This window comes from Arctopsyche grandis, chromosome 9 (genome assembly GCF_051622035.1).
Source record: "Arctopsyche grandis isolate Sample6627 chromosome 9, ASM5162203v2, whole genome shotgun sequence".
NCBI lineage: Eukaryota > Metazoa > Arthropoda > Insecta > Trichoptera > Hydropsychidae > Arctopsyche > Arctopsyche grandis.
In genome coordinates this window covers 7,016,205-7,037,996 of record NC_135363.1, presented here as the reverse complement: position 1 = coordinate 7,037,996, position 21,792 = coordinate 7,016,205, and the positions used below count along the sequence as shown (strand labels likewise).

At 35.1% G+C, this 21,792-nt stretch overlaps 1 protein-coding gene across 1 annotated transcript; it reads left to right on the top strand.

The window, feature by feature from the left end:
- The first annotated feature begins 124 nt into the window (after positions 1–124).
- On the top strand, positions 125–2,546 carry Jra (Jun-related antigen). The gene has a single exon (XM_077438572.1). It carries the CDS (start codon positions 927–929, stop codon positions 1,743–1,745), a length of 819 nt encoding a protein of 272 aa, XP_077294698.1. The 5' UTR covers positions 125–926; the 3' UTR covers positions 1,746–2,546.
- The last annotated feature ends 19,246 nt before the right edge of the window (positions 2,547–21,792 follow it).

Below are 21,792 nucleotides of genomic sequence, written 5' to 3'. Positions count from 1 at the left end.
TGATTTTTTTGCCAAGTTTGAGGAACCGTTTCAACAATGATCAGATAAACTTGGAAAAATCTGATAAGAAACAATTGACTTGAACTCACAAATATTCAAGTCTAACCAGCCAATAATCACTTGGTGCAAATATACACGCTACCTGAATATCACCTGAATTTAAAAAAAATAAAAGGGATGATTTTATAATTTTATTACACTAGATGAATTTATCAGACGTTGGTTTATTTTTCGAACGTTACGACCATTCCGATATTGAAACGGCGGCAGGAAGAAAAGTAGAAAAGGCGGGCTGTGAGATCGGTTCAAACGCACACTTGGACGACCGTGACCGTCGCGTTGAAAATTAAAATTTGAAAGTGGGCAAGTCGCTTCCAAGATATTACTTTCGACAGTATCAAATCGGCGACATTGCCACACGGTCGAAGAGTGGGAGCCACTCCGCGCCACTCGAAAAGTAAATATTTACACCGGCCCGAGCGAATCCGACGCTTAAATAAATCCCGCACGGGCACGTCTCGGCTGCATTTCGCGCACACCCTCCATTCCGATACGAAGTACATACATACAAAAATTAAATATATATCAAAATCGTAAACGAATACGAAAAACGCGAGTAAAATCCACGGCGGCGGTCGGGTCCATTCGGCGCGCCGACCGTATAATAATTCACCATATCGCTAGAGCCCCTCCCATCGCCCCCCCTACGCCGCTACAAACGGACCAATCGGCGGCGATGATGTCGTCACTTGGCGCCAATGAGCGCGCAGCAAAGTGAGCTCACTGGCGAAAATAGTGGTCGTGAGTCACGGGATATAAAGTGTGTTACGAGTGTGGAAGCGTCAGACGTGCTGCGATTGTCGCGCGCGATAGTTCTGCGTTCGGTGCGGTCGTGCGCGAGTGGTCGTGCGCTAGTGTCGCTCTAGATGGTCCGAAACTTCGCACCCCTCAAGATGGAGACGACGTTCTACGACGAGCAATTCCACCCGCTGGGAGGCAACTCCAACCTGAAGAGGTCGCTCACCCTCGACCTGCACCAGCCGGCCTTGAAGCGAGCCCGCACTTCGGCCGCCCCCGTCCTCTCCTCGCCCGACCTGCACATGCTCAAGCTGGCCTCTCCCGAGCTGGAGAAACTCATCATAGCCCAGGGATCCCTGGCCACCCCCACGCCCAACAACAACTCCCAAATGCTGTTCCCTGCCGCCCCCACCGAAGAGCAGGAGCAATACGCCCGCGGGTTCGTGGATGCCCTCAACGAGTTGCACCACAGCGACTCCTCTCAAGGCCCGCTAGCTCCTCACGAGCTGTTGGCTCATCATCAGAACCAGCACCAGAACCAGCATCAGCTGCAAGCCCCGACCTACACCAACCTGGACCACCTGCCTCCGTCGCAGCCCTACCCGCTCGGAGCCTCGTTCGCCAGCGAGCAGATCATAGTGAAGGACGAGCCCCAGACAGTGCCCAGCATTGGCTCGTCTCCACCCCTCTCCCCCATCGACATGGAGTGCCAGGAGAAGATCAAACTGGAGAGGAAGCGGCAGAGAAACAGACTGGCCGCTTCCAAGTGCCGTCGGCGCAAACTGGAGCGCATATCCCGGCTGGAGGACAAAGTCAAACTGCTCAAAGGCGAGAACACAGAATTGAGCTCGGTGGTACTCCGGCTGAAGGAGCACGTTTGCATGCTCAAGGAGCAGGTGATGGAGCACGTGCACAGCGGCTGTCAGATCATGCAAGAGACGTATTGAGGACACACTCGAATACCCCCGTGTGCCATTTCGCCCGTACGGAGCAAACCCTGCCTCCATTAATTTATTTTTGTATTAATATAACCATCCCCCCCCCCTGAGGATTGTGGGGGGTAGACGGGTCGGGTCACGAGATCTTAAAGTTACATGTAAGTGTCTAGTCAACGGATTGACCCGGTCCGTCTAGCGTAGTAGACGCCAGATCAAAATCAACCGAACCGACCGTACGACGGTTTTGTATATGTACGTAAAAATCCATTTCGCTCCGGCTCTTATGTATTTGTAAATGTACGCCTTAGCAACGTTGCCTTAGTCAGCTGTGGGTTTGTTTTAAAATGAAAAAAAAAAAAACATTATTGTTTACGTGCAAAATCTCCTCACCCCGGGCATTTTGGAATACTCCGGGTTGTTGAAAACAAACCCGGGTTGATGTAAAAACGCCCCGGGTCATTGGGAACGGGGCCCCGGAATCGGAATATTCCAATTGGGCAACATTTTGCACCGTTTTCGTGTCCGTCATTGTAAAGTTTTTAAGAAAAACGATTGTCGCCAAGCGAAGAATATGTAGCTTATTTTTTTATTAGCCTCTTACGTACAAATTATATCGTATTTATTCCAGTCGATTAGTAATTTGAAGAAAAATGGATTTTTATATATATGTAATATATGGATAATATTAAAAACGACGGATGTAAATTTTACCAATGTACATGCCAATAATTTTCCTTTATGTTTGTTTGTTTGTTTGTATGTGTGTATGTTTGTCACGTGGTGTGATCGAATACAAAATGTGTGGATGATATCGACGATGAGAGTTTTATATAATATATAATAATAATAATTATTAAATTAACAAATATATATATTATATATATTTAAATGTAATGAAAAAGCACATGTGATCATAATGTTATTTTGTATGTATTGTATACATTATAGATACTTTAAATATTGTTTTTAACTTTTTTTTTTATATAAGAGCGTTTGTATTTTTAATTATATTATTATTATTTTACATATTGTACAATTTGTAATTTTGTAATACATATTTTTGTATATATTTATTTTATATATATATATGTATATATAAAAAGAAAATCAAATCGCTTTCTTTTATTTTTTTTTATTCAGTATACATTACTTACATACATGCTCATGAACTCTAACTGTTTTGAAATTGTACACTTGTCACACGCCTAAAAGTTTATTCATTATATGTGTAGATCTATCAATAATCGATCGATTATAATATAAATACCTCCTCTTTGAACAGATGTGCCTTTTTGAGAATCAATCGACGCTTAAAATTAAATAATTTGTGTGTTTTTGTAGTGTACTTGCCGATGTTTGGTACGAGCCGACCGCTTGTAGGTGTGCCATTTTGTTTCTTGACGTACAATTGCATATTTACCCGACACATGTTATGTTAGCCGAGGGATAAATGTAGCTTACGGTATATACGGCTGGAGTGTATGTGTGTGTGGGTCGAAATTTAGATTAATATTCGATTTGTGTCAAGTTTGCTGCAATTTTTGTGACATTTGTACCTTTATATGTGGGGATAGTGTGTTTGATGTACAAGTAAAAGCAATATTTTTGTACGCTCACGGATGTGCAGTGTTTTTTTCGCTTTTTAATCCTTCTTTTAAATATATGTATATATCTTGTCGAATCTATATTATATATTTGTAGATTTAAATTGAAAAAATATAGAGATCTGTTAGATAGTCCTTTCGTGGCCTGTAACAGTGCCTGAAGTGAGCGTTGTATATTTTTACGAGGCATTTTTGTCCTGACACAATGTGTAAAGAGAATTTATAATTAAAAATAGTAATATATATATATATATATTATATATATTTTTCCATATTCCTCGACGCGTATATGTATCGGATGTGCATTTTGTGTGTTTCTTATTATATATATATATGAGTACATGATATAATATAGTATATAAAATGATAATTATGTACGTACATATATGAGAAAAATTTGCAAAGAATTATTTTATACTGATATTGAATATTTATATTATATATTATATAATATATATATAATTAAGTTAAAATGAAAAATGAATAAAGTGACTAAACGAGTAAAACACCGTTTTTCATTTATATATTGAATACCCGTTGTGTTGACATTTTTGTGATTAATTATCCGATGGGGCTTAACATTTGAAAGTGAGTCTTATATCGATTGTTGAGGCTTTTTTTTTGGATAGAGGTGGATTTGAATAGTAGCTTTATATACAATGGATGTATTTAATCGGTGTATATTCAGTGTTTGTTTATTATTTTATTTGTGCCTTAACAACAACAATCCATGTCAAACAATGACAATGGACGATTTGATTGCACGGTTTATCTATCTATATATCTGTGTTTGTTTACAATATTTTCCATGATAAAACACTAAACTAAAACCGAATAGAAAACACTCTGAAATACAACGTTCAGATTTGTGTAATACACATATTGCATAACAATAATTGGATAATGGATTGATTACATTGGAAGAGTTATTTTTTTTCATTTTTAGTAACAGTAATAGAGTATATACAACGGTGATTTGATATAATTTTGCATAATAGATCTAACCCCGATGACTCACATTTTGTTGGCATCAACTTCATTCTGTACAACACATTTTATAAGTTTGCTTTTGTTTTGTACATAAACATTTATAAGATTTGGGTCCATTATGCAAAACTAAATTTAACCTTGTTTGTCCTATAATAATGTTATTAATTAGAGGCATTATATGAATTTTAATTTTGAAATTCTAATTATATAAATATTACATTATAGACTATTTCCCTTTTACATAATAAATTTGAATTTGTATTTATATTAAAAAATAAATTCAATGAATCTTACAGCATATATAAAATTGAAAATAAAATTTTCCCACACTTATAAACGTATGTACTTCAAGTAAACGTTTGTCGAGCAATTACTATTTGAACTACAATTAGACATGGCGAGTTAAAACGGACGTTTATGGTCGCAACGAGATAAGATAACAGCCAATGCCAATTTAAACATAAAATATTCGTACACGTATCCTGTTTTGGTCACAAAAACAATCAAGCCCGAATACTGAGGTGAGTATAAAAATGCGACATGTGTACTCCAACTGTTCTTTTCCCCGCGGTAATTTAATTAAAATATGTAAAGGGGAAGTTCATATCCCCTAACCCCAGCTGTAACTAGAAATTTGCCAGCCTTAGCACGAATGTACGTGGAAAAAAAATGATTCCTAAAATAGACCCGTCTTGAAAAAACATGATCGAATATATATACCTCCTACCTATTATAACTATAGTTGGTTGGGTCAAGGGAAATGTCATACGTGTCAGATTTGTTGTTGAAAGATTCACTAAATTTTAACTATTGCATGATTTGAAGTTAATGGTCAGTCGATGCGTTAATTATACGAACGACGGGTCATTTGCATACTGAAAAATAAATATTATTTGTATAAATTCTAACCGTTTCAAAAAAATATCGCTAGACAACACTTCTTTTGCAACGCAGCAGTTTCGGTCAAGGAGTGTGACCGCGTTTTCGCGAACCAAACCGGTTGGTTCTCTCGCGGCCATTTCCTTTCCTTCTCGCCGAATTGAAGAATTCGAAAACGCTCAAAAGGTTAGAAGATAAATCGAGGAACCCTTTTCTCAGAAACGACCCACCCACAATCCGTTAAAGTGGTATTTTTGGCCACAAAAAAGTCGAAACGTTCGATTGTGCAACACCTACCTGCTCACATACATATACAATACTTGAATGTTGCTGAATTTGCCTAATAACTTAAATTTTTCAAGAACAAGTTTAATTTTTTTTAGTTTATCAAAATACGAAATACAACAAATGAAGTTTTGTGATCATGAGAAAATTCGACCTCGAGATTTTGAACGATTTGAAATCAGTATCGTTCACTGATCATTTCATGATTCATTTTGGTATCTACACGTAAACTATAGGTCTGCTCTTTTTTTATCTTTTGGATTGAACTGAATCTTTTCGCATATATAAGTACATATGCAAAAGTACATTCACTATTACTATTCTTATTGGGACTGTGTACCATGTACATATATGGGCAAAGGTTGACCTCCCACAGCGAGGAGCCATGCACACGTGCCGTTCACTGCTGTGTGCTTTCGTCCTATATTGTCTGCGAATCGAAGATGACTCAAGCAGGGACCGTTGATTTTTGATCCTACTTATACCATTCCAAGTTCCTGAAAACTCCTTCAAGTACCGCATTGAATAATTTGGGCGAGATGGTATCTCCATGCCTTACTCCTTTTCCTATGCTAATATTTTAAATAAGATTCTCATTTTTTAAAAATACCTATAAAATTTGATGTTTGATGTTAATAATAAATAAGGGGTGGAAAGAATATATATATTGAAGGATAGCCCAGCGTCTTAAATTGTACCTGCCAGAGAATTGAAAATGTGCGACGCGACACTTTGTGTTTCATAATTTTTAATTTGTTTACATTAATTTTATTTTTTCTTTACGCCAATTTCTGCTGCCCCTCAAATCTACCAACCCTAGGCCAATGCCCAGTTTTCCACCCCCTAGATTTGGGCCTGGGTTTCGTAAATTGACCGTGTATGCTGAAATCGCTAGCGACAATAGCCTCATGTGTGGTTCATATATTAATTCCATTCTAAAACCAGCCGTTGAAATATCAACGGGCACAACACTAGTTTATTACAAAACCAAAAAAAAAAATGAAATTTTTCGTCAGTGAGGGTCATACGGCTCGGGTTTGGTGCAAACGATCGACAAGCGCCAGACAGACTCAACCACAGATTAACTGGATGGCTGCTTTAAACGCAATTCTAGACTTCACGAATGATAGATTGCACATCAGATGACGAGCAACCTTTCGATGTGCACAGATGCAATTATTAAAATGGTAATTATTAAAATTGAGTTTTATCTTTCTGGCGAGTTTAATAAGGCAAAAATCGAAACTAAAGTTACAGAAGCACAGAACGTATACAGGGTAGGTATGTCGGGACTTCGGGTAGATTTAGCTTAGTGTAAGTGCGAGCAGTGCGCACGCATAAGGTACACGTGTCGTTAATCTGTGGTTCAGTCTGTCTGGCGCTTGTCGATCGTTTGCACCGCATATATACGGTTCTTATACCCTTTGCAAGTTTTCCTCAAACTTCATCTATGTACCATTCTGTTCACAATTTTAAAGTGACAATGAGGTTGACCACATTAAAATTCATAACGCATATGAATAACAATCAATAGCTTATTTAAAAAAAAAGTGAGTCACCACCGCATTCTCAGTGAGTCACGCCTTTTTCTAATCGAATCAAAAAATAAATCAGCTGACTGTGAAAGGGTTAGCACGTGGAATTTATATCAACGTTGCACACGTCTGTTCGTAAGAAAAGTTTTTATTTTTATTTTTTTCCAGTACGTAGATTATATTTTAATCTAAGCGTGTCACGTAGTAGTTTGAGATATCGCCTCTCTCGAGAGTAATGTCCGTCAGTCTATCTTCCTATAAATATGTCCTAATGGGCTCATTTCAATTATTCAGAATTAGTTTCCATTTGACAGTTTTATAATCGTTACGACATTTTTAGGTGCTATTATTATATTGTGCTGTATACGCACGTATCCAGTATAAGTTGAGCTGTACAATAGATTGAAAGTTTGCAGGCTGAATAAATTTCGTAATTAATGTGCAGTCAGTGATTGTTAAAGTTTCTCTTTTCATGGTTGTCTATAAAACGCTTTATTGCATCTTTCAGACAGTTTGCTATTTATCGTATAAACCATATAATTTATTGTGTTAAGCTTTTAAATTATGTTTGGACTTGTAGTAAAGGATACCTTCAGCTTATGCCTGAAAGGTCTCAGGGTCAAATCTTGATAAAAGTCGGATATTTATTCGATTTTATAGCTCTTTATAACAATAGCTACAACATATAGTAGTTTGTATGTTATAATATTCTGCACCAAGTGAAGTATTGTCCAAGAAAGTAATTTAACCTAATCTACCCATCAAATTGTCCTGTTGTTGAATTCACATCTAATCATTCATAACCTTAGCTGACTTACGAACCAAATCATTATCCTTCTTTTATATTATAACCAACCTAATCTATCCTACCCATCAAAACAAAGTCCTACTATTTCTAAGTAAACCTACTCTGACCTTCAGATAAATCATTAACCTTCCTTTATCATTTGCTACCTGACTCAAAAGATTCTAAAATGATTTTCAAATATGTACACAATAGCATAGTAATCTAATTTTATTCGTCCAAAAATGGAACTAAACCAATATATCCAATAAAATATGTAAATACATAAAATGTAATTTCTTAAAATCTAGCTTAATCTTATGGTTTTTTTAGCACTTGCTTTACTGTGCTAAAAAAATCCGCTATCCACAGTGCTGGTCGCCAAGCGTCCAGTTAAAAATGTGTGTTTAAGTTAAAATAATGCAAAGTTATTGTGATTAGATATAGAAAACATTTTATCATGTATTACATGTCGAATAATATAAAATAAGTGCAAGAAATGAAAAAAATAGCGACTGAAGCAGAGCTAAGGCGGATATCATTCTCACACTAACCGTTGAGCACCGTGCGAGACTTCCCACGAAAATAATTATTTCTGTTGATATTGATCACTGTTTTTATTTCGTAATGAAATAATTCAAATCATAGCGGTTTTGATGAGGAATTCATGAAATATTATATTATAAACACTCAGTATATTTGGAGAAATAGAAATAGAAAAGTACTGGTCACTCGCTATCCATCACAGTGCCGCAAGTGTTAACCAAACCATCACTCTTCCTTCACTGTGTGTCTTTCCAATAAGATTAAGCATATTTTTTTTCTTACATACATACATACAACATACATCATATGTGCCATGATAAGAATAACCCCAAGCGACACATGGTTTGATTGATTTTTGTACATATGTAAGTACTAACAATTTTTCAAAAATAACAGTTCATATATATGTATGTAGAGTACAAATAGAGACATCAATTGACAATCAACAAAATTTTTGATCAACAGCAAATTTGCGAGAAATACATTATGTAGGTAGCATTTATAAGATTCAACAAATTCGAGGTGCTAATAGCTCGAATTTGCGAGAGACTGAAAAATCGAAAAATTCTAACAGCAGACGGTCGATCAGTGTTTTTTAATAACCAGAAGATTTCGCCAGCAGCGTATTTGGCCGGGACCTGAACCCAAGACTTCTCTATTGGTGTGCAATAGCTCTACCAGTGCACTACATAAGTCATTTTTGCGTAAATTAAGTCCTTCCTTCACACTTCACCTACAGAATTGCTGAAACCAGCATTGCTTTAATGCATACATATAGTATCTACCATACAAATTACATAATCGTTTTGACACACATTAACATTGAAATCCCTCTAATCACACCAAAGCGACAGAACGAAGCACGTCTTCTTTCAAATTAAACACGTTCGTATATGTACATACATATATCTGTTATTATAAACCATATATAAGAACAATAAAGAGAAACCATTCAAACGTTTATCCATCCACACGCACACACACACACAGACATGTATTCCATCTAATTGCTAGACCTTGGATCGCACTTGTTGATGATGATTGCTTATGCAGGTTCCTCGTCTGTTTAGCTGAAGAAAAAAATATGGATATGAAGTATGTATGTGTATATGTGTTATATACGCGTGCAAGTTGACAAAGAAAAGACTGGCAACAAAGGATCGTATGTCACACGAGCAACTGAACCAGGTGGCCAAGAATGCGTTTGCCCGTATCTTTTATTGTTGGGACACTGTGCGTCCAACCCAAGCGTTGTTTTCGACCTAATCTCAATGATAAATGTATGGTCGTTGTTTGTGTGTGTTTTGTGCTCCATTTGTGGATGGTGGTTGTGTCTCGACTTTGACAACACTCAACTTTGTACGAACCCAAATTTGCTCTTTGAATGTCGTCTCCAAATTTTTTTGTGTCTCATTGATCCATCCTTGGAGGGTTCGTTGTCTTGCGATAACCCTATGCACATATGCACATGTGGAAATGCATATATACTCTTCTTTATTACTGCGAATTTATATTAATAGTAAATTAATTGGAAACGACAAGGCTTGGTTGCTATTACGTCTACCTGAAGGTTGTCCGTTTGTTATTTGATGATTATTGAAACTATTTATAACGTACAGTTTCATAGTTTGATTCCGTAATAAGGTGGAATGATCGGTATGACTTTTATTAAGGTATATTGAGTACGGATTGCTTACATAAATCCTACAAGGAGGTATTAAAGGAAGACGCATTTCCTGGTTGAGAATCACCACAACATCTATATTTTATGTGACTGCTTCAAAAATTAAAATAGTATCATAATTGTTAACCTCAGAAGGGGGAAGAATAAATATAAAGGTATAAAACATTTTTGTATATTCACTGGAAGCATTTGTCTTATTATTTAAATTCTATCAATTTTATTTTGACTCTAAAAACAACTTATATACCTAGTAGCTTAAATTATTTCTTTCTTTTCTGATATCTACTTTTAAAAGTCATCAGAGTACTATTTTTATTTTGATACTACTTCATTATATGCATGAGAACAACAATCGATGATTGCCTTCTTATGTATGTGATTATCTACATAAAAAAAGTATAAGAAAAATGAACCAGAATGAAGTCGTTCAATGTCTCTTATGAATATTTCAGGACTTAATATTATTTTAATAGGTTGCTGAAGAAATTTCTCTTTAAATTGAGTGCTGAAATTCTCTTACCTTAAAGGTCTGAAAAATGGTGCTACTCCATTGAACAATTAGCTGCACGTATAGCAAGTTTGAGCTTCCCTCCTTTAAAATTTGGAACATTTACGTTTATGTAGGACGAGTATAATAACAAGAACAATTGATCAATCAAAGTCATCGTCTTCTTAAGGTTTTGACTGAACAAAATTCAAGAAGAATCACCACACCCAAAAAAATCTATAGCAAAAAAAAAAATGCAAACACTAAACTATTTTGCATTCGCTCTATAAAACGACTAACTTCGACCGGTTCTCGTCTGACCCAGGAATGTAAACGTTATTTTCTCTTCTCTTATTTTTCGACCATATATGTTTATGACTGATTCGACTCCTCCAGACACTTGAAAACATTAACGACTCAAAAAATAAATATTGAAAAAAAAGTCAACATCGGCTTTCGTTTTTATTCTTACTGGAGTCGATCGTAAAAAATTCCGCGCACACTATGAAAGATGTACCGAATGTTTATGCTCCGTTTCGCCAAAGGACCACATATGAAGCATTCGCGGAAAAAAAGAGAAGATCTGCTAAAAAAGCAACGACAGAACGAAACGTATCCACTTATATAGTAGCCAAAGGGTTAATAAACTTTATTGAGGAAATAAAAGCGAGCGTTCCAAAAGCGTAAACAAGCTCTGCATGTGAACACATCTTCGCTAACACACTGTATCTCGTACTTTCGAGATGAGGGGTGTTTATTTTCGTTTTCTAATCGAACCATCACAGCTACAGCCGAAGAAAAGGACCGTATTTCATTTTGGCATCGTCGATACACACCTCTTTGTTTTCGGGCACACGTACAACAGAGACTTTGAAACTGTGGAGATAAGCAAACGATGACAATTAGCAACCGAATGTAGGAGATAAATCAGCCATTGAAAAAAATGGGATAACAAAACTTGCACTTCATAATGAAACTGATTAAAATTTATAACAGTTTGCCGGATTTACGATAATATGAGATAAATGAGGTGGTGATTGGGAATCCCTGAAAACTTTCAAGTGCAATGTGGACTCGTCGAGCTATATATTATGTTGGTTCAGTTGATTTTATTCTGGACAAGCTTAATTGCCCAAATCGTCGACGAGGAGTTCATCTGGTCTTTTCCTTTGTCCCATAGACCATTAGAGCTATTGAAAACCTGATGAAGTCGAGGTGCTGAAACGACAAGCAATTACCGAACGGTTGATATTATTACGACTCTCAAAAGTAGTAGCATGTGGTTTTGAGTCAACTTCTGAGTCTACATACATACATATATTTTGCTCGGAGCTTGGGTCGTTCAAATTTAATCTGAGTTTGTTGACATTATGGGGTTTTTTAGTTACTATGTAACAACGCTATTGTTTGCTTACGATTACAATCGATATCAAAAGTCAACAAAGCGTGTGTTTTTGCACGTGATTCTGGTTCTGCAGAACAAAGAATAAAATACATAAGCGTATACTATTTACCAAATTCATTGCGAAACTTAAGAAAGTTTGATCCACCTTACATGAGAAATTCAACCTTCCATTAGAAAATATGGCTCTCGGTTATATACTCAATGTGAGCTATCAGTTTCGGAACAAGTGAACCCAGGTAGTTTTTGTTGAATTTCTAAATAGGAATGCATGGGCTAGTTATGAATGATATTTTATCATTTTATAATAGCACTTACATTATAAATCAAAATAAAACAGGAAAAAGTTGATCAATGTTCAATAATAGTGGTGTTGATAGAATCTAATCTAATTCTGATCTCAAAAAAAGAATATGTAAAAATAACAAAATGCCAATCATCTTAAAGGGCCTGTAAATGAGCAACATTTTCAAGCAATGCTTCAGCAATATTTTCAGCACTATTTCCGGAAATTATTTGCCGTTTTGTTATTACCTAGATTTTGTATACTCGGGCATCGTGCACAAAACAAAGAGAAGAATGTGGATAAGGCCTTTCCTAAATAAATGTGATTTGATGACTCCTATAAACCAATAATTATCTCTTTAAAAAAATTACGAAGATTTCAAAGAGTTAATTTGTGTAATCGTACCAAAGATAAAAAAAATGACACAGTGACGAGAAAAGCGATACCAGTAGCTATCAGATTAGCTATCACTTTACGATTTTTGACAACTGGTGACCTGTTTAAGAATTTGATGTACTTACATAGATATTTATTTAAAACTAGTGTTGTGCCCGTTGATTTCAATGGGTGGCTTCGGAAAGGAATTGATACACAAATTAAAATAAAGTTTTAAGTCATATATAAATATAATTTATAGGCGCGCGCGCGCATGTAATATTAATCGTAATAAAAAGTGCGTGCATTACACGCTCGCCAATCCAAACCGTTCGAAATGATGAAATAATTTGTGTGTGTGTGTGTGTGTGTTTGCGCGTGTGTGTATGTGTGTATGTGTCACCCGTCGCTCGGCTTGACGTCGCACATGCCTGTCGTTGCTCGGCCTGACGTCACATGACTCTCCACACCCCCCCCTTCCCCGCTACCACGCTTCTCCGCGTCTCCTCGACCACTTTACTCTGATTGGCTGTGTGTTGACGGTTTTGCACAAACACACATACCCACACACATTGCTTCCGTTTTTATATATATGTATATTATATCTCGTATTTCTTTTCTTTGCCAATTCTAATGCCATTACGGGGTTTACCCCAGAGCGACACGTATGGTATTTAACTTGTACATATATAAATTTATAGATTATAAATTAAAAATCATATTCAAATAGTGGTGACAAATAGTGGGTAGGATGGTTTTGCCAATTTGATGAAGAACCGTTCAATAATGAAATCAGATTAACTGGCAAACTATGATAGGAATCGATCGAGTCATAATTATCCAAGTTTGACCAGCAGCATTGCAGAAATACTCTGAATAAATTCAACCCAGGGCTTGAACCCGAGAGCTTCTCGGTGGTTAGCATTCACGCAACTAACGAGTAATACTGCTATTATACCAGAAGCTCGAATTGTATTTTTGAAATTGTATCTCGAAACCCAACATCAATGCTCGAATTGTATTTTTTTTATAGAACTGTCGAAACATCACTGCAAGACGAGAAATTCAAGCACATAGATGCAGAAGCACAGTATGAAGTTCATCAATCGAAACGTACGTATTTGGTCGAAATGAATCACCTCTATTGTGATGCGACAATTGAACTTGCAATTAAAGTCCAGGTCGCGTTCGAACGAGCAATTTGCAGAATTGGGACGTGATGAATTTGGGTCAACTTCAAAAGTCAACAAGCACAACACCGGTATGCGCGAAACTCTGTGACCTTCGCACAGAGTGCAAATTGTTCGACAATAATGTCGTTTTAGCATAATCTGCACACAATATATGTATATTTATATACATATATCGGCTGCCAACAATTGTCCATTCTTTCTGCTTGCATTCTTCAGGTCGAATACACTTATGCAAATTTTTTCCAGACTTGTCCACGGAGTGGGCTTCCAAGGGTCTTCTGTTCAAAATTGTGAATTTCCGGAAAATTATTGAGTCGTCGTGTCGAAGTCGGAGTTTTTTTTTATTACCAGCTCATTGGTCTGACAACATACATATGTATATTATATCCTACATTCTTCCGATAGTTTTGAAACTTTGACATTTCGCGGGGTTTGGTCGAGAATAGATATTCAAATCAATTCCGACAGTACGATGGTGAAAAATAATCGTAATAGACACATTTAAAAAATACAACAATCTTGACGTCTTATGGTAAGCAGACTTACATATATATTAACCTTTCCTTAACCATCTCGTTTTGTCAGATTTTAATTGTTTAAACGCCTATAACTTTTTTTTTCACACTATTTATTTATATAAAATTGAATATCTGTTTATCAATTTGTCTGTCTGTTTGTATGTTTGTCTGTTTGTCTATCTGTCTGTCTGTCTCGTATAGGCTCCTAAACCACTCAACCGATTACGATGGAACTTTCAGGATTTGTTGTATGCATGTCTGGGAAGCTTACTGTGAAAAAAAACCTTTTAATAATAATATTCGTAATTACGATTTTACCGACGCGAAATTTTGAAGCGCCATTGTGTAGTCAAGGAAATGTGTACGTTGGTAACCACGTTACCAGTTGGTTTATGACGACAGGGCGTTGAAGAGACATTAGTAGAGCTCCAACCATCACTTGGAACGGGAACGGGAATTGCATGCCTTATTCTGGCATTGCAACGCATGTCGGGTTCAGCTAGTATTTTATAAAATTTATCTCTCATATATATTTTTACTGGATCTATCTCACGGGCCCGAATGTGAAACGCCCGAAAACGCAAATATCGGAAGGCAAAGATCGAAAATCGAAATATCTTAAGTCGAAAGATCAAAAAAAAAGGTTGCATGGTAAACGGTATATACTCACTTAATTTGCGCGAGCAGGATACAACAGGAACAAGAGGAACAGGCTTTTCCTCCCGTATTCTGCGCGCGCACATTAATACGGGAGGAAAAGCCTGTTCCTCGTGTTCCTGTTGTATCCTGCTCGCGCAAATTAAGTGAGTATGTACCGTTTACCATGCAACCTTTTTTTTTGATCTTTCGACTTAAGATCTTTCGATTTTCGATCTTTGCCTTCCGATATTTGCGTTTTCGGGCGTTTCACATTCGGGCTCGTGATGGAGACCGATTTTTACTTCACTCATAGTGTTAAAATGTTTATATTATAATGGTGTTAATCAATTTGCTTGTTATGGCCAAATACATCAGGCTCAACTGTCATTGTGACATTTGTGACACCGAAATCTCGCTGTATGAATCTGTCAATATTTTTGGTTTTTTTTTTTTTTTGACTAGAGTCAAAGTCGGGGTCAATTTTTTAAATTTTTGTTGGAACCCGTTGTTATGAAAATTGGAAGTAGGATTGAAGGTCCTCCCTCTTCTCGGAGAGCAGAATATCTTCTATCCGAGGTGGGTACAGTTCAGATTACATATTATGTAGTTCTGAGCAGGAAGTTGGATCTCCCTGCCAAGAAGCGCCAGGGAATTCCTGGATGTGTTAAGTGGCGCAAATCAGAACAAAGGCCACTGTTTACATCAGACCTAGTCTTTGTTGGGATCGAATGTGCCGCAGCTGGTGTGTTCGCTGGTTTGTTTATACTTTTTGGTCACGGTCGCGTGGTCAGAACAAGTCCCTCGGATGCTACTGATTTGCATATGCTGCGCAGTTATGACCACTCGACCAGTGCTTCGTCGAGTTGGAGCTACAACTATATAGTAGACCAGACGCGTCGAGACGTTGAACTCTACTCATTTGCACAATGCACTGTTTTTTTCTGTCTTACACTTGGATAAGTACACAAGGAAAGTTCCACATGCGTTGGAACATGTTCGCTGATAATAATATAATACAATACACTTCCATTGTTTGTAGGACGTGGTTGGTGTGTGTTTTTTTATTTGTCCAACGACCTTTACGCCTTATTTGCGAAGTTTTAATTTGGATGGATTACTGACGCCTACTCTTTTGTGCGAACGTAGGGTTGAAGTGGTTATTAAAACAATTTGGGTCTCGAAAATCACAATCCCGAAACTCTCGATCCTTTGAGATTATAATCTGCACTCATTATCACAACACAAGCATAAGCACAATGTATCAACTTCAAAAATGATAGATGGTGCTCCACGTTTTAAAAAATATCGGTATGAGAAGGGCGTCTTCTGATCATATGTATATACAGTGCTTTAAAAAAATGGTGCTAGAACTCATTTCTTGTCAAACTTTTTATTAAAGAAAATTATATTTTAATATAGTTTAAATTAAATTTAAACAGACAAAATAGTAAACAAATATCTCCATTTAATTGAAATTAAAAATTAACGACAAATTATAGAGCAATTCTTATATAAAATGCATATAAATTATAATAACAAACATTTTTATAATATGTAGTAGGTTTTGAATGAACGTAAACATACTCTTGGGTATCATTTGAGTACATCTTTTACATATCTGTAACTTTAATTTTTTCACTCGTTCATCTCCTACATTGATCTTTATTATAACTCAAGTAATAATTTTTAAATGTCTTCTTATTATTCCAAAAAAAGATCTTTTCGTGTTTTTCTGAGGTTAGTTTTGAAAGTCTGTGTGTATTTTATGTACCAAACCAAAATATTCATCAAAAACAAACAATTAGATCAATTAGATGAATATTTAAGAATAAAGGAGACTTTAAATTTTATCTGTCGATAAACTTTTCCTAAGAACATAAAATAAAATAAAGTAAAAAAAATGGCGCAGTTAAGTATAAAAGCCAGGGCCTGTGGAGTCAGTTCAAAATTAACCGACTCCAATTTCGACTACGACTCCAAGGTGAACGATTTTACATATGTACATAGTAAGATTCATTTTTAATAGCGATTTTCAAAATTACTAGCGATTTTCATAATATAGGCTCGTGCGGGGAGTGTGGTCTCACCGGCTACACGCCTCATTGCAATTTCTGTATATATACAGCTTTCTGTAATTATACAGCTACCTAAAATCCGTCTGGTGCAGCTATATACATAAATAGCATCAAATATAAGCCATAATTGGCTTTTGTTTGAATTCCTGAGAAATCAGTGTATGTACCTAAAGGTAAGAAGGTTAACTGATTCACTGAAACGGAGACGCAATCCAGAAACAACGCGTGAACTAAGGATCCCAAATCGGAATATTCGAATACTTTTTATACTAACTTATTGTTTTTTTTTTTTAAATCTACAGCACATTTAGTTCTATTTGATGCTCCGGATAATTATTCTCTTAAAATTTTAATACTATCTTAATTATCAATTGTATTGAGAAAGTTCAACTTAAATTTATTAAATCCTTACGCTACCTTTTTCCTACCTATACCCATTCTACTGTTTCCGATATTTTAAAAATCCTATCTTTTAACAATCTTTCTGTCAGGCGACGACATACTGATGCTATATTCTTCTTTAAGCTCATAAATGGTTTCCTTGATTGTTCTGATTTACTGAATAAGGTTAATTTCAGAATCCCAGTTCGGTACTCTAGACACGTTGCACTCTTTTCACTTGATCCTTTCAATACTAATTCCCAAAAATATTTTTATCTGCAGCGCGTTTATCGTATGTTTAACGGAGAGCTGAATGAGGTTGATCTATTTGGTATTTCCCTGCATCAATTCAGGTCTAACATCAAGAGAATCTTGACCGATTGATTCATTTCTTCTCCTATTCTATTTTATAACCTTTTTCCAATATTTCCAATATTTTTATACTTTAGTTTAGTTATGTAATGTGCTATTTAATCATGTTATAGCTTTCATTCTTTTCCTTTTCATTTGTTTATTTTGTATTTACCTTTTTCATTTGTTTTATATTTGTAAATTTCAATTTCTTCTTATATTCTATTTTATAACCTTTTTCCAATATTTTAATACTATAGTTTAATTATGCAATGTTCTATTTTGTCATGTTATAGCCTTTATTCTTTTCTTTTTCATTTTTTTTATAATCTTTGTAAAAATCTGTTATTGGACTGGGATGTTACATATATTATATATTTACTATTTGTTTTTTATACATATCTACATCCTGTTGTCTGTTGATTTTTCAATAAAAAAAATAAAAAAATAAACTACAAATAAATAATTTAAAGCTACTATTCGATATTTGGGATCCCTGTGAACTCAGCTTCTCTTTTGGCGCTTCTCTCTCCGTAAGTCATTTAGTCACCGGAGCCTGAGGGGGCCGTGTATTGTTCAAAGGTTGTAAATGCATTGTTAAAGGTTTGCCGAACAATGGATAGCACTGTGACTATCCTACCTCTAGTCATTACAAATACAATTAACAAATACTGATAATTAATAGAGAATATTTTTAGAATAACACCACCCCTAGCGACGGCATTGCATGTGAGTGATTTTCTAATTCTATGGAATGGAAATTTTGATGAATCCAATACAAAAGTATTTACTGACCAAACTGAAAAATTAACTAACCATATTCGTATATAGTTACAGATCATTTCATTTAAAAATTAGTGATCAATTTAATTAATAATTGACCAAAAAAATTGTTGCAAAAGCAAAAGTATGCCGAAGCAAACAGAACCATGCTTACATATGTTCCTGCATCGATTTGTAAACATCTCTCGATCGCTTCAGCATCGAGAGATATTTATAATACCAATCGATTTATTACTCAATTTTTTCCCAATTCTCTCTGACAGTAGCCATGTATAATATAATGCGTTACACTAGTTTTTTGTTTACAATTCCATAACACAATCGTCTAATGTGGCCGTGTGCTTAATGGTACTCCACTCCGGTTTATCTAAACATTGGTCGTGCGCCACGATCCACATTCAAAGGTCTCTTAATGTGTGGGGGCCAACTAGAGGTGATATTGATTTCAAAAACAAACGAAATCAACAAAAAAATCCAAACATTCCAATACAAGTCCGATATCAAGAGAGGAATCCCAATATTTATTGGTTTTTCGACTCGGCTCCACTTTTTGATCTTATTTCGATCACGTTTTTCCTTTTCTATAACAAAACACAACGACACTCTCGCTTAAGATCGAAGTGCATTTACGGAGTGATGGATGTGTATAATAAATGCAATCGGTGCAACGAACTGATCGCGAATTCCGAACTCAAATTTGAGACAGTTGAAAGCGCTCGTAATGTGCATAAAATTTCGCCATAAAGATATTTCATATTTTGGACGGCTTAACGGCGCAATTTTTATGACTCGTATATTTCAGGTAATATGTACATAATACATACATATGTATTTGAAGAAAAAAGAAACGATTTTATGTACGTACATATATGTATGTACGTACACACTTAACTTTGCATGCAAAATAAATCGGCGTGCCGAATTCGAGCGTGGTTTTATTTATGTATTTATTTTTTTTAATGGTTTTAATTATATTTTATCGGAACGAAACGTGTGTTGAGTGCTCGGCATTGCCCGATTAAATTTCTTGTTGAGTTTGAGTTGACTTATGGCGGGATGTATTCGACCGCGACTTTCCCGGAAGGTCGCCGTTTTCCTCGACGAATTTTATCTCAAACGAAAAGAATAAATATTATCGTATTGGATATCCTTTGTTTTGTCGCGTTTCCGGGTCCAAATTTCGTTCAAATGTTTGCGTTTCTTTTTAGAACATAAATTTTACATATTTCTTGCATAGGTATGATATGTACGTATGTGTGCATGTGCGGTATTTTAAAATGAATTTTAGTTCTAAGCTTATGATAGGTGCCTTTAAAGTTTCTAAGGTTCATGTAAATTGACATTGGTTGTAAGTGTTTAAAATTGACCGTTAATTTTTAGCGATACTTATCGCCAAGTGTCACTTTCCCTTTAATGGATATTCGACTGTGTATGTAAAATGCTTTCTTGGAAGCATTTCACAATACTAAGCTTACATATAACATAAAAACAATCGTTTTCGAAATTGAACCTGAATATTTCAAAAACATTTTCGTTTTGTACCTGCTCGAAAAATCTATGCACATACATAAAATTGACGCTTTTGCAAGTTGATACGGCAAATATACACCTACATATACATATGTATATAGTATTTTTTGGTGAAATAATAAATACAAAGTTAATGTTCCCAACTTTGAATGAAAGATTTCAAAAAATGATAGTAAATAAAATCTTTGATTAATTAATACATTTAATTTGACAGAAAACCAAAAAAATATGAAGAATATATTTATTTTTAGTATTCCAGTACCTACCACATAAAACTTAATAGCTTAAATGTTTAATATTAACTTAATAGTCAAAAGTTATTTATTTATTCATTGAAAAATCAACAGGCCTCAGATCTAGAAATTCATAAAAATAAAGAATAAATACAACAAAATAACATCTATAAAATAATACATAATATATTTAGTACATATAGACAAACAAAATATATAGTTATAGTTAAAAGTTATTTAATATAGTCAGCAGTATGGCTCGGTGGTTGCGTTAATGTTTAACAAAGGGGAGGTTACCGGGTTCGATCCCGTGCTAATCTTTAATACTGCTGGTCAGACTTGGATATTTGTGACTCCAAGACGATCGTTTCTTATCAGAGTTTGCCAATGTGTCTGATTTCATTGTTGAAACGGTTCCTCCATCAAATTCACAATATCCATCCTACCCGCTATATCACAAATATCCGAATTTGATTTATGTACAATACATATGTACAAGTCTAAATCCATAGTTGCCTCTATGGATTAATTCATTATTTAATTAATTGTTGATTTCGTGGTCTTCAGCCTCTCAAAATACGGCGATTTATGTAATAAAAAATTCTACAATGTTTGTAATTAATTGTCTTGAAAGGCGTATTGGGGTCTACATGTTAGGCCTTCCTGGTAATATATCTATGAAAAAAAAATAAAATAAAATAAGATCTTCAATGAATCAGAACATACTGAGTAAATTGTGTATACTTTTAATTGAAAGCAAGAAAACACAACACTTAGATTTATCACAACATATTTACATTTTTTTTTGTATATTTTATATATGTATGTAGATATATATACAAACGGGAAAGGGGCGCAAAATTTAACCTTTGCCCCAAGCCCCACATCTTCGCACGGCTCTGCATAATACTCTACACATAAATATATTGCTTTTTATGTACTTTTTTCAAAAATTCAACAGTATTGGAACACATTTTGATATCGCAAACAAGTGTAAAATTTCTTAAAATGAAATAAAAACGCGTTGTATACGATATTTTATCTCCAACGTAATGGCAGACGATACATTAACGTATATTGATGACCAAAATGAGCAATATGGCAAAGTATGAAAACGATCGGATAAGAGATAAAAATGACCACTAACACGAAAGCCATGTGAAACGTAAAGGAGGTATGTAGGTTTTTTTGATTATTTTTCAAATAAATTTGAAAATGGGTAGCAATATTTTGTAGCAATAAGTTAAAAATAAAAAATGCTTTCTTCGAAGCATTTCACAATACTAATAAAGCTAACTAACTAACATAAAAACAATAGTTTTCGAAATTGTACCTGAATATTTCATAAATATTTTCGTTTTATACCTGTTCAAAAAATCTATGTACTTACATAAAATTAACCCTTTTGCAAGTTGATATTGGCTTTTTATATGTGTATATACAATATATTATAGGTTAGATAATTAAAAAAAAAAACACATGTATTTATACGTTTT

What these genes read in the sequence shown, in the direction of transcription:
- Jra (XM_077438572.1), top strand. Translation starts at nt 927, where the DNA reads ATGGTCCGAAACTTCGCACCCCTCAAGATGGAGACGACGTTCTACGAC.